The sequence below is a fragment of the Meriones unguiculatus genome, chromosome 4, assembly GCF_030254825.1.
Source record: "Meriones unguiculatus strain TT.TT164.6M chromosome 4, Bangor_MerUng_6.1, whole genome shotgun sequence".
In the NCBI taxonomy this organism is placed as follows: Eukaryota; Metazoa; Chordata; class Mammalia; order Rodentia; family Muridae; genus Meriones; species Meriones unguiculatus.
Window position 1 is genome coordinate 11,886,910 of NC_083352.1, and position 15,149 is coordinate 11,902,058.

At 40.5% G+C, this 15,149-nt stretch overlaps 1 protein-coding gene across 2 annotated transcripts in view; it reads right to left on the bottom strand.

The window, feature by feature from the left end:
- The window catches only part of Csmd1 (CUB and Sushi multiple domains 1), a 1,585,983-nt gene that overhangs the window by 1,285,877 nt on the left and 284,957 nt on the right, over positions 1-15,149 (bottom strand). For both annotated transcript variants that reach the window (XM_060381443.1, XM_060381442.1), the window contains exon 2: positions 1,013-1,229. In XM_060381443.1, coding sequence (XP_060237426.1) covers positions 1,013-1,229 — 217 coding nt within the window. The remainder of the gene's footprint in view (positions 1-1,012; positions 1,230-15,149) is intronic.

Below are 15,149 nucleotides of genomic sequence, written 5' to 3' on the forward strand. Positions count from 1 at the left end.
TGAAATCAGCATACAAAAATTTATTTGAAAGTAATTGTGTTGAAGACACTGTGTATTTTGTAGTGATGTAAATCTCTCAACTACATACACAGATAATTTCCAGTGAGAGTTCCTTGCCTTTCAGGAAGATATGGACAAGTTGTCTAAGATGGACATGCATTTCTGCTTGCCTCAGCAGCCTCATTCCTTTTGCTTAATGTCAGTCATGCTATAAAAACTCAGGTAGTGAACACAATCCAGTTAGTGGAGAATGTGAAGCAAGGAGGATAAAGATTTTGTTAGCCTTAAATATGCATATTACTTTGTTGACTGATCTGTGAGTGCAGATGGGAGGTATAGTCCTTGGCTAGCATTTATGACAGCTTTGATTTGATCACAGCACAATACTAAAAATTATGCAATATATATTTCCTAAATTTAGTTGAGAAAATCTAATTTATTTCAAAGGGATATCATCTTTCCTTTGTCAATTAAAGTGACTTGTGTGATATGTTGTTTGACTAATGGGAAATATAATAAGAACTATACCAGCAAGTGTGTTTTTCCTTGTAGTAGAGATTGCAGATGAAAAGGATGTATGCATAATGAGTAGAAATGAGAATTGTCTCAACCAAGGCTTCCCAGAATTCAGTGTTGCTGAGAGTCTTTGCCGACCCTGCCCTCTCACAGTGGAGAGTTTGCATTCCTACTGTCATAATTGAACTTTGCATTTAATGTTTTTACTTTTTCTTTGATAGCCATAATTGCTTCAAAACAATGGTGCATTGTGACTTCATTTAAATTACCTTGACAATACTGCTGAACAGATCTTGAGCAACTTGGAAGCTGTGTTCAATAATAAGTTGGTAAGTTAGAAACAAATGTTCCCAAAGTAACGCAGATGTTGTCTCTTATGTTTCTTTATTGGATTAATTTTCTGGTAAATAAATATGATTATTAGTTGTAATTATTTTTTCAGAATGGAATATGTAAACATGTCACTACCGTATGATAGAAAAAGTTGGCACTTTACCTCACTTTCAAGTTCCCTTGCTGAGGCTGTCCATCGTAGACAGATAAGATGTCGAAGTCCTCTTCTAGAGCAAAGGTGTGGAAGGACAGCTGGATCCGGTTGCGCTCCCCAGTGATAATGATCCAGGTGCAGTTGGCATAGTTGGGGTACCCATGAGGAAAGCCAGGACTCTCGATGGTGCCATTGGGACCCTGGACCAGGCCACCACAGTTCTGGCCTGGGTAGAAAAACATAAAATAACCTGTTACCTTAAGCAACATTAAGAGATAATTTTAAGGATGCCTCTGCCATTTTGATCAAATCTTTTACAATGTATTATGGGGATCTTATACATGACCATTAAATGCTAATTTTCATCACTATTCAAGGAGAGCAGGAGAAATAACAGAAGATTAAATGGAAAAGAATCATAGAGTCATATTTGGGAACTCACACCAAACGTTCAGCTTTAATTTTAGACTACAAGGGAACAAATTCTCCACCAATGATCTCCATAGACTGCTGATATCTAGACCATCTTAAAATTTGCTTATTAGATAATGCTTGTGTCATGCATTTCCCACTGAGAAAGACCCAGAAATATAGGAAAGAGCAGGAAATGAGCTAAAGGACTGGTTCCCTTTGCCTCTGTTTCCCAGGAGTGTGTGTGTGTGTGTTTGTGTGAGTATGTGTACATGTACAATTCCTTGAAGACTCTCTTACATACTTGTATTTCTGAACTAGCCTCACACACCAGTTCTGTAGAATAACCTGCAGGATCAGGCTTTCTCTGAGGACCATCTTTCATAAAGATCACTTCTGAAGATTAGTAATAGCCTCACAGACAATGTGCTATTCCCCTCCTCATTAGACATCCAGAAGCATCTTCCTTTCCTTTCCCATCCTCACTCAGACCTCTTCCTGCTGCTCTGGTCCTTCCTCATCTTGGCTCAAAGGTCTCCCTCCAAGTGCCTCCCTCCATGTCCTTCCTCACATCACTGCTTCACCTTCCTAGACACTTCTTCAACGAAAGTCTCCTTAGTCCCCATGCGGTTATAGTTTTCCCTCCATCTAGTTATCTCCAGCCATCTGCCTGTCTTGAAAAACCAAGAAGACAGGTGGATCCCTGGAAAAGCATGGTCACTAAGGTGCAAAAAGGCCAACTGCCCTCTCTGCCTCACTGCACTGGGTCTCCTTCTGCTGTAAATACTACCAACACAGACGGGAACAAAACACTCCTTTTTAGATTATTTCAGTATCTAATTGGTTTGGAGACAGCTATGGAATGATTTCTAGATTCCTTGCAAACCCTCCTTCCATCTCAATTGGCCCATTTCCCACCAACATATCGTGCATTCTTAAATGTTTTGACACTAGGACCATGGTAGAAGTTTCCAAGGACCCTGGACCTGCTACGATTACTGCATGTTGTGTAAGTATTTGAATACAAGTATTATCCCAGCTTTCCTTGTTGTACTGCAAACAGAGAATTATTTCAAACTACATTTTAGACTTAAAAAAATTCACTATAGTAGGTCTCAGTGAGCTCAGACCTCTCATGGTAATATTATCAAATGATTGTGGGAGTTTGCTCAATCTTAATAAAAAAGATTTAATGAAAGGGATTTATGAGTTTAAAACCAAAGAACTAATAAGAAACCCATTTTCCACTAAATTTAAATCTAACAATAATACTGTAACAAGCAGATATTAAAGCTACAGGGATTTGACAAAGGCTTTCAAGGAAACAGCTTTTCTGGTTTATCTAGCAATTCGTACTTCATAGTAAATTAAAAGAAAGTGAAGACTTGATTATAAATTGGAGAAAAGAAAAAGAGAAATTCAACAGAAAATGTCAGCTGGAAAGTAGTCACTGTTAGACACCCATCATGTCACACCAGGTTACCAGACATAAAGAGTTCCCAGGAAAGAACATTCAGACAGCCTTCAGGGTACCAATTAGTACTGTGCATTTTGCAGGATAAGTCGTGTTTGATCAGGAGACAAAGTTTTCCACGGATTCTGACAGAGACTTCAAGAAATGCTCAAGAGTTCTCAGCAAAGAGACTATCATCCCTGGCTTTACTTTGTAATCAGCCAAGAGGATTTCAAAGTTCCCATGTCTAAGATAGACTCTGGTTCAGTGGTACAGGCTAAGATTGTCGATGGAGGTTTGAGAAAGAATAAAACTGGAGGTTGTAAATTTTTCACTGTTACAGTTGACTATAAGGTTACAGTCATTAAAATGGGAGTTGATTGATACTCCTAAAGAAACTAAACAAGAAGGAGGACCCTAGACAAGTTTCTCAATCCTCACTCAGAAGCAAATGGGATAATTTTGAAAGCAGGAGAAAACAGGGAACAGCATAGAGCCTCTGACAGACTCTTGCCAACAGGGTATCAAAGCAGATGCTGAGATTCATAGCCAAACTTTGGGCAGAGTGCAGGGAATCTTATGAAAGAATGGAGATAGAAAGACCTGGAGGAAACAGGGGCTCCACAAGGAGACCAACAGAACCAAAAAATCTGGGCCCAGGGGTCTTTCCAAAGACAGATACTACAACCAAGGACCATGCATGGTGATAGCCTAGATCCCTTGCTGAGATGTAGTCCATGGCAGCTCAGTCTATAAGTGGGTTCCATAGTAAGGGGATTAGGGGCTGTCTCTGATATGAACTCAGTGGCTGGTTCTTTGATCACCTCTCCCTCAGGGGGCGGGGGGAACAGCCTTACTAGGTCACAGAGGAAGACAATGCAGCCACTCCTGATGAGACCTGATAGGCTAGGGTCAGGGAGAAGGGGAGGAGGATCTCCTCTATCAGTGGACTGAGGGAAGGGTATGTGAGGAAGAGAGGGAGGAAGGGTGGAATTGGGAGGAGACGGGGGGGCTATAGCTGGGATACAAAGTGAATAACCTGTATAATCAAAAAATAAGTAAGATAAATAAAAAGGAAACAAAATACTTCATTAAAAAATAAAAAAGGTAAGAAGAAAAGAGAAGAAAGAATTCCAACACCACACCCAATTATCAACTCCAGACTTAAAATGAAGCCAATGCTTTGCACTGGCAACAGGCTGGCTTGTCAGCACTGAGAAGAGGATGGACTTTTCTATTAGATGTCCAAATGGGAAAATAAATATTGATTTCAGTTCTACAAAATATACAAGATTAATCCCAGGTGGATTGGAGACCTAAATGTAAAATGATAATGTTTCCAAACGACAACAATGTAACAATAAATCTTCATAGCTCTGTACATTTTTAATAAAAAACACACAAAAAATTAATGAGCATGAAAGGATATTTAAAAAGGAAGATATTTGAAGTCCATATTTGCAATAATTGCTGTATGAATAAAGTTCCAGATGGATCTCATTCACAGAGTAGTGAGAAAGGAGCAACATCATAGACATATAATCCATTTTAAAATCATGCTTCCTGTAGAGAGAGAAGCAATGTGCCAGAGTCATGCTCCTACTTTCATACATGTTAGAATGTATCTCTACAAACAAGGAGTACAAATAAGACCTTATTCAATTCTTTAATCACATTAATTTTATAGAACCCCTTTCCTCCCTTTTGCACATTGCTTTTGTCACCTCTCTTCCCACATTGCTTCAGTCTGTTATCACCTTCTATGAGTAAATAGATAAATAAAACACTGGTGCCAAGATTGGAGTACTTCTTTAGTAATCCCAAGTGTGTGTGTGCTGTAAGGCTTGGGTGCTGGCTTATGCTGGAATGTGGAAGCATTTGGAATTCTAGGATAGAGAAAGCCAGGATACAAGCTCATCCAGTAGTTGCAGTGCTAGTTCATAACACCAGAAAGCACAAAGTGCCACATAGGGCAGGGTCATATGGCTTATAGGCATTGGGGCAGGTATAGACTCGCAGAAGAAGGGCTCTCCTGGAAACTGGCTTAAAGTCCATCTGTGTTCTATTTTATCAGACAATCTAGCTGTATTTTGCATATGTCCTGAGAAACCAAGATCACATTATAGTGTAATGAAGTAAGTCATGTATCAAAAGAATTTCAAGTCTTTGCAGCATTAGCGTTATTGAATGGTTACTGCTCTTTGCTCTTAGTCAGGTTTACAATGAGACAGAGCAGCAAATGGAGCAGAAAAGTAGAGAAAACATGTTCAGTTTGGTGGAAAGGGATATTAGTGAGTTTAAAGTTAATGATGAAAAGGGTGTAGACAAAGTAAAATTCAAACTTCACACAAGGACAACTGGAAAAGTGCTTTGGGGCATGAGCCCACCCATCAATAATTCCAGCTAATAAAAATGCCAGTACCTTTTGAAGGCGAGAGTATCACCAGACTGATTGCCCTCTCAAAACAGTCATCCAGGGAAGTGGTTGCCTAGGTTCAGGTTCCCATAGGCTCCAACAAGCCACTGAAGCTGTGGTATGAGTGAGGCAACCAACTTCTTGAGCTGGGCAAATAGTCCACGTGTTATAGGTTTTGTAGGCACACAAAATGAAAGAAAAAGTAACAAGTTCATGGAGGCTCAGCCTCTGCTCTGAATACAGTGGTATTTGCTTTGCCCCTCTCTACAGCCCTTGTCTTTGTCTTTCAGGCTTTATTACTGCACACCTTTCTTTTCCCAGTATAAGGCATTTGCAGCGGGGACTCATGTGTGATGTATTCTGGCTGACTTAAGCATGTGATAGATGAAGAAAGTTCACATGCATGCAGACTCTTTTAAGTGACTCATATAGTTTTGCTGTCTCAGTTCTGTGCCTGGTTTCCAGTATTACAGAGGAAGAAAGATATACATAGAATTTTCAATATTCATGTGACTTTCAGGTTGTGTCTCATTTAATTATTGCATAAACTTTGAAGTTGAAAACAGGTCAGCTTTTTATTCACAAATACCATTTACTTTTACTAGGATAGTATTGTATGAGAAGTCAGCTGTGCAACATTCCCATGCTGAGCACAAATATCTGACCAATAAGAATCTTCTAACACAGAATATGGTTGATTAATTGCAGAAAGACCTGCTCCATATTGGTTAGCATTTAAAGAACAGCAGGAAATATTAGCCCATGTTGAGTGCTACTAACATGTGTGAGAAAGTCTGAGAGGAGCCATCAAGAACAATTGGAACATAAGCAGATTATCCAAGGATGCGTTGTCTATAACTGGAGACCATACGAATATTTGGTAGTGAAAATGGAAGTGCAATAAAGTACACAATTGATGTCTATCACTGAGAGCAAGCACCAAGAAACATTCATGATAGGGACAAACCAGGATAATCATTATGCTGTTTTTAAAACAACACAGTTCAAGATGAGAGATAACTCAAATATTTAAAACTCTCAAAGACAGTTTCCATTCATTTTAGACATCCATTCTATGAAAAATTTAATGTATGTTTTTCACAGTTTATATAACTGATATATCCATATATATATATATATATTCATTCACTTTCAATTAGACATTGTCCTCCAGAGTTTTTTTCTCTCCCCTCTGTCTCTTTTTCTCTGTATCTGTATCTCTCTCTCTCTCTGTGTGTGTGTGTGTGTGTGTGTGTGTGTGTGTGTGTTGTGTGTGTGCGTGTGCGTGTGTGTGTGCGCGTGCACATAGTGGTCAATCTACTACATTGGTCTGAAAGAAGTTTGAAAAGCATGTTTTTTTGTGTGTAAAGATATGTCAGCCACAGTAGCCAAGAACACTAGGCTACTTGTTTGGGTTTTAATCCCAACACTTGAGACAGATTATACCCTTCAGAGTACTGTGAAGAGCCAAGTATACAAGAATGAACAAGACCACTCAGGTAACCCTGACACTGTAAATCAACCATGGGATCAGTTTTGATGGCTCCTACAAGAAGATGGAGATTTTCACAGGGCTATGTAAATACAAAGAGAAATCAGCCTTCCTCCACTAAGGTTTTCTTCTTGTAGCCACTTACAGGTTTTATCTGTATCATTTCTTTGAACCCATCCAGCCTGCCCTATCCCAGGTCCTTTGCATTCGCTAAGCCAGCTCTCCCAAATACTTTTCTTTTAGAGTTTCCTGTACCTGATCCTAGCACAAGAGCAAACTGGTTTGCCTAGATTTACAGCTGAACCAGCACTCCAACCCCACACAACAACACTACCCATGCTTCTGTCTCACTTCATTGCCACATCTATAACTTAGTGAGGTATAATGCTTACTCATTGCTCGGTTGTCCAAGAGCTAATAAATACTCAGTGAAGACTGAGACCCCTGACTACTCTTCTTGCAGTCTGTGTAGGCTCTGCATGATGTGGGTTGAATTTTGGAGCAGTGGTGTTGGTTTAGCAGAAATCCACACACAGAATATGGGGAAATAAAAGGGAGCTTCCTGTTCACTAAATCGGGTGACTAGATGAACACGAAGGGGTCATCATTCACTCCCTCAAACAGAACTCCCCTATAATCTTAGCCTCATCAAGTAGCTAGCAGGACCATTGATAAAAGTATTCCCTGGTTTAGGTGAAGTCAAGTTCATCTCTGTCTCTTAGTATTTTCATTCCGAATTCTGGAAGGAAGCCATGACCATCAGGGCAAGGCAGACCTAGAACCAAACTGGGGAGGGTCTTCCCTCACCTTAACACCTGGATGTTTTCATCATGGAGATATTGCTAGCCCAGTGTTCGTTAAGTCACTCCATTTTGTCCAGTGATGGTTAAGTGTCTCTACTTTGAGGAGGCAAAGAAGGCAGCTGGCATAATGTGGTCAACAGACAGCTCTGAGCTTTGGACCTCAAAGAACTGAAATGTGATTTGTTTCTAGTACATAGTAATGACAACTTAGCATGCCTCTTCTATAGCTCTGCCTTGGTTTTCATGAAGAGGCAGTGGGGATGAACCAGCCTGTCTAGTTTCGAGACACAGCTGACTGAGTACAGGCAAAATGTTAGAAGAAGAAGGAAGAAGAGGAGGAGGAGGAGGAGGAAGAGGAGGAGGAGGAGGAGGAGGAGAAGAAGAAGAAGAAGAAGAAGAAGAAGAAGAAGAAGAAGAAGAAGAAGAAGAAGAAGAAGAAGAAGAGTTTTGAAAGGGTAATCAGCCTGTGAGTCTCCTGGTGTTTGGAGATACCAAGAAATGTTCCTGACCTTTGTTAGGCTCCATCTGCTATTCATCAGGTGTCCAGATGAGGCTTCTACCTGAAAGGGGACTTCATGAGCACCCTGTGCCCATCAACCCCTCCACTGTCATTAAAGTTTCAGACCTCAATAACAAGACTACTTGACTTGACAGATCCTGAAGTTCAATGATGACGGTTCATCATCAATCTCAGTAAATAAACAACAACAACACAACACCTTTTAAACAAGGTTTCCCAGGTCTCAAACTGATGATGCCTTTGTCTAAATGGTCAGAAACTTCAGTCTATATTCCAAGCTAATATATTGTCCAAAAGCTTGTGTTGTGTGCCACACCACTGACATCATAAGGTCTTGCCTCCCAAGATAATAGAGGTCACAGGTGTGATATGCTGTCAGGTAGTTATGTTCCAATGAAACACCCATGCCTGAGCCACACTGCTGTGAGCCAGAAGGTTGGTAGAGCTGAAGATGTGAGGACACATGTGTGCATGGGCAGTGGAACTTAGCATGTCAGCCCTTTCTGGTGAGATTCAAACCCCACAACTTAAAAGCAGAGATTTTATTTCTATTTTCTACCAAGAAAATCTTCTATGCAAGGTACCCCAAAGCAAAGGACAGGTTCTGACTCCTAGGGACCTCCTTACTAATGCCTTTAGCAAGGAGTCACCAAGGCATCTAAGCTGGGAAGAAAATAAAAAGCCATTCTTGTGTCTGAGAGGAAGGGTGAAACTCTCTCATTGGTATGCCTGTGTGGGCATCTGACAATGCCAGGATTGTTCTTTAGTTTTATGTTTTCATGCACAATTTCTTTAATTCATAAAAGGCTTTGTAATTCCAAATATTATATAGCCAGATAGACCTGAGAGACCAGGGGCTGATGAACACATTATTCTCTACAGAGCCCTGGGAGCTGGGAGAATGTGTGTCATTCACACGACTGCATTTGGGATAAGATTTCTGAGAGTATAGGTACTGTTTTTATTTCTCACACATGGAGTGAGGTGCCATCATATCTGAGCATGTATAGGAAAGACAAGACTACAGAGGCCTACGAAGTACATAACAGTGGGTCATCAATGGAGACAGAGCTCTATTGGTGGATTCTCTGCTGTGATTCGTCTTCTCCAACAACAGTACATGTGCATTTTGTTTGTTTGTTTTAATTTATTTTCTTTCAACTTTTAGCTCACTCCCAAGCTTTGGACAAAGCCAGGGCTCCTGCTTCTAATTGTATCTTGGTTCTGCTATGTTTTCAAAGGAATAATGCATGATATTGAAATTCCATGGGGAATTAGAATCTATCCTAGAGGAAATCTAACAAAAAAGAAAGCACTGGCTTTCAAGTCTTGAGTGAGGAAACATGCAGCCATGGTGAAATCCATGCACTTTTTATTTTATCGATTTCTAACTGAACTCTCACAGTGTAAGGTTTTTGTTTCTCTATGAGCAGAAATATGTGGTTTTATTTAGTGTGCTTTTCCTTTGTCCAGAATTAGCCTCCAAGGTTCTAGACTAAAAATGAGGCTGTGGGTAAGGTCAGGTAGTAGCCTGCTGCTGAGCTGAGAATGCAGGCAGACCTGTTGATCTGTTTTGCAGGATGGTAATAATTAATTTCTCTGCTGTCACCATCATGCAGGAATCCCAGTCAGAACGTGTAGCTTACATAGTTAAAGAGGAAAGGAATACAGCCACAGAGGCAAGAACAGTTTTCCACATTAACTGAACAAAGGTGTGCAGGGAATCAGACCTTTGTGGCTATTGGAGCTGACTTCGGCATTGAAATGCAGTGCTAAGTCGACAGAAGCAGAAACTAAAGGGAGAGGACTGCCCTGACTGTGAGAAAAAGCAATTTCTCCTTTTAATTCCCACAACATAAGATGTCTGTACACTGAAGAGCAATTGGCTGGCCCACAGTGACAGGTATTTTAGTCATTGATTTATGGAAAATGTATTAATTTCACTATCAATAGTAGAAAAATCATCATTATCTAGGGGAGAAATGTTGAGAATCACCCTTTATGGTTACTTGTAGCATCCAGTGGAGAAGACCTTAGAGACAGTCATCTTAGCCACCACTGCACATCTCTGTAATGATATGCAAACAGCTGTGTGCTTTCTTCCATAGATCTGCTTGTGGACATATGTGGAAAATCACATTGGAATAAACCAACAGTTCAACAAAGACCCCGTTATATCCAGGTTCCTAAAGCCGGTACCAATTGGCAGTTGCTTGACCACACAAGAGCTGCCGAGTGGAAACAAAGGCCTAATGTCCACAAGAGATTCCTGACTTCCTTCAGGGAAGATAATCACTATCCTAATGTCTATCCTGTATGAGATAGCCTCTGCTATTGTTACCTCAAAGTGACTCTCACATTTGAGTACCTCTTGTACAATTAAATTAAATACACCTATCTCCCCTTATACTCAATGAGCCAGGTGTTTGTGGAGGAGGTAAATTCAGTCTTCTAGTGATATTTCCATGAAGCTTTTAGCTGAGTGCTCTCTAAGACAGTTAGAGGATCAAGAAATCTCAAGGTTGCCTGAGGTTTAAATGCATGATGGTTGAACTGAGAAAATTTGGAATCATCAGTTTATTAACATAATTTTTTTCAGATAAATTAGTAGATTAGCAAAAGCAAGGGAAGAAAAAATAAAGTTGATCCCCAATTATAAAGACAAGAGACACAGTATGAGTAGAAGTATTCCAGAGAACCTTCAAGAAAGCAAGGAGGGGGCCAGCAGGATGACAGAAAGACACAGCTCCCACCATGTACAGGATGGAGATGAGGAAACCTGTGGGGGAAAAGCCTGTTAGTCCAAGTCCCAGACTCAATGCATCCTTTGGGAATACACATGAACTTTATGAGTGACTCCCATGTGCTATTCTTTCCTTGGGATGGAAATAAGAATATTATGGAAAGGGAAGTCACTGACCATGCGTCCATCTGTAGGAGAAAAGGCCAATGTCCACCTGGTGTGGAACAAACCAACGCTGGGAGAGGACAGTTCCCAGCAGAGGACACAGGATGACTAGTTGCTGGTAGGGGCAGACCTCCCCATTATCTTCCATCTCATAAATTCGGCCCATTGACTCCTAGGCTCTGCAGAGAATAATTTGAAGGGACACCAACAGAAGACAGTTTTGAAGTTAAGAAAGTTTTCCTTGTGTAGACTCTGGTATGAATATAGGAGGACAAATTCTATGGATCACTAAGCAAGACGTGTGTGGATGGTGACTAAGGACCAAATTCACCTGAAATTGCAACCATGAAGGGGTTAGATGCTTATTTATTTTTAATATTGCAGCAGAAACATGCAAAACAGTATCATTTCTCTCCACAGGGGCATCCCAGCTCATAGCTTTACCTCCCCATCACTGCTGAACATATGTGATATTATATTCCTTTCTTGCTCATGTCTAAAACTCTGAGGTTTAAATGAACCAAAGACCTGCAGGCATCAGACTTTCAAAAACAGGCTTAGAATACCAATTCCTAATTGCTTCTGTTGATTTCAAAATAGAGGCTTTCCTTTGTGATTTACAACATGCGTTAAAATAGTTGCAGATAACCACTCAGCGCCTGGGAACAGGCTACAAGGCTGTGATCACGTTGTGATGCTACTGAAGCGAAGCTGCCCAGGGCAGAAAATAATCGTAACACAAATGGCACAAGAAAATCTATATTCAGACATTTTTCCCTGGAACTCTAAAGTATGTTAAATACCACTTTGGATATGAATGGAGGCATTTGCAAGTAAGTGGTCTTTATCAAGTGTCAGCCTTTTAGCATTCTGAAGGTGTATACTTTCCATAATGCTATTCTTTAAAAATAGCTCTGCAGCCACTTTCCCCCTCAAGTGTAATATCATGGAGGATATTACCATATCTGACCAGTTTCCTTCCTACTCTGTACCATTCCTGTGCCCAAACACTGAGGTCATTTTTGCATGTGACTTGAAAATGCTTTTCCAGGGTCAGAAATAACTTCCCATATTATAATTTTGTCTTTTTTTCTCTGCAGATGTGAGCTGACTTCACTCTGCTTGGGCTGGGGATATTTTCCAATCATCTATTCATTATATTGGCTTTGGACCCCCATTCTGTCTATTCCAAATGTAGGACCTTAAAACATTAAGAATCCTTAGGATCCAATTTTGGAAGTGGCTCCGTTGAATGATAAGTGAACACAGGAACAAAGGAGTGGGTGTAGACGGCTCTGAGATGTGCTGCTTTCCCTGTGGAGGGAGAGCATCCCCACCTAGCACCACCTGTCTCATCCTCTTCATTCCAGAAGCATCCTTTGTTGATTGCTTGGTGAATGAAGGATGAATATCCAGAGTATGGCTCTTGTCCTCTCTGCCTCTTGATAGCAACAAAAGTATAATGTATACCAAGGACTTCTTGCTGCCCTTCTGCTCCTATGCATTTGCTTTATTTCTCAGTTTATAAAGTTCAGTAAGGAGGAAAGAGAATTTGGAGATCCTCCTTGAACCCAGGGATACAGGTAGGAAATGAAGACTTTTGCCACACAGTAGCTGTACCAGAAGACAGCCCTGACTATAATTTGAAAATGAGCACTTGGCAATTATATCAAGATTCTGTTTTTGTATGAAAATAATGTTTGACCATCCAAGGAATCATAGCTACTGATTCCCAGTACCTATTCTGAGTATCTAGCCCTTTTGTTTAAGGAGATGGATCCACAGGTAAGAGCATTAGCTACACAAATACAGATTCCCAAGTTCAGATCCCAAGCACTCATACAAAACGCCACATATGGGTTTCAGTATTGTAACTCCAGTTTTGTGGGGGGTGGAGACAGGAGGACTGTGGAGCTTGCTTTCAGTAGCAAAGCTCCAGATTATGTTAGAAATTCAAACTCCAGGGAACAAGTCAGAGAGTGAGAGAACAGAACATAAAATAGTCTCCCTTGGCTTTAACATGCATCCACCTGCACACACACACACAAGTGTACCACTCACATACTCACATTTGTATGCATACACACAATACACATGCACAAACACATACACATACACACACACACTCTCTCTCTCTCTTCCAATTGTAGGAAAACACTTAACATTTTTAGAAACTTGTTTCTACCAACCTACCTGTGCTTCCTTGATGTCCATAATTGAATCAGGAACAAAAGCCATTCACATCTCAATGCTATATTGTTATCTTAGCTGTTTCTAGCCCCTAAGTGCCCCACATTCTAGAACATTTTGTAAAGATTTTTAGTGACTTCCAAGAAAAGCATAAACAAACAAACAAACCAGGAAAACCAAGACACAGTGATGAGAGGCACGACTGTTAATACTGTCAACCTGAAAGGCTCTAGAATCACCTAGGAGACTCACCTCCAGGCATCACTGTGAGGTGTTTGAAGACTAAGTAAGCTGAAGTGAAAAGACCCACTGTTTCTGAGAGTGGTAGCATTCTCTGGGCTAGGATCATGGACCAAATATGGCTGATAAAATGTTCTAAGCAGTAGTGGGTACCTCTCTCTGCTTCCTGACTGTGTACGTAATGTCTCCCTACCACCACAACCTCCCCATCATGCAGGGCTGTACCCTCTCAGACTGTGGGCTGAGACATACCTTCCCTCATGAAGTTACTTTTGTCATATATTTTTGTACTAACCAGGAAAGAAACTAACATAGGATGTAAATGTTAGAGAAAAATAATTGTCCACGTGGAATGGATTTTTGAAAATACAGGCGTCAAATCTGGCTCATTATTATTCTTTTTTAGAGTTTTGAAATTAGTTCCAGTCTCATTGTAAATCTCCCCTCAGTCTTCCATCCTCTTTCCTCCCTTCTCACATTCCCATTGTGCCTCTCTGCCCATTCCTTTTTCCCCCCAAATCCTCTTTCTAGCTTTATGTGTCCTGTATTCAACAACTCTTTCTACCACCTCTTCCTATCTCCACTCCTCTTTTTAGTTTCATTTTCTCCTTCAAAACACACCTACATGCACACACACACACACAGGTATGTTATATACATACACATTTATGAGGTTAAAATCAAGAATCCACACATCAGAGCAAACGTGGCATCTGTCTTTCAGGTGCTGGCTTCTGATCAGAATCTGTGACAACCAGAATTCAAAAGTAATTCAATTTATAAGAGCTACTCACAGTCACATTTTAACAGGAAATGAACAGTAGATTAATTATTTGCAAGTAACTTCATAATGCTATTTGAGAAGGAGACATATAAATCCCATCAGACTTGGCAGGAGATGTGGAGGTGAGAGAGTTCACTCATCTCAGAATGCATCCTGAGCAGAGGAGATGGATTTCCTCAGAAACTATACAAATGACCCCTGAAGCCAACTAGGGCCAACAGTTGCCATGTGGGCAAATAACAGCATGCTAGCGGGTGTAAATACAAGCTGAGGTGAGGTTTCATTTGGTAAATGAGAACATACAAATTGGATCTCTTTAGGGAAGTTGTACTCATGTCCAGGACAGGAAATGTTCTCAGAAAAGACCCCAGAATGCTTACTCTTTATGATCCTGCTGCATGCTGTATGCTCAGAAGACAGAAGTGACCCTGGTGTGGTAAGAAACGGCAGCCACTCTAAGGAAGACTAGCAACCTCTGAGTGTATCAGTCTGTGTCAGTGGGCAATGTCCTGCCCTCTCATTGATTATTTGCTCCCTGCCTCTTCTGTCCCCTCCCTTCTCTTTCATGTTCTTTTTACCCCGTGGTTATTATTGCTATTATTTTCTTTCTGTTCTCTTATTGCCTCTTTGTCCTTCCTTCTCTTGTCCCTCCTTCCTTCCCCCTCACTCTTTAGCTTTAGACAGCTAATCACCAAAAGAAACCGCTATCAAAACTCTGACCAAACATAAGCTGAAGAAACAGACCAGAGGACACGTACTGGAAAAAAATAATACAGACTCTAAAAGTGGCTTTGAAATTTAATTCAACCATTAGGAAAGAGCCATGGAACAAGCCCAAAAGAGGTGTAGAGACACATTTCCATAGTAACCACATTAGAACATTAAGCCTCTTCCATTTTCTACAGAAACTTATAACGCTTTCAAAGGGA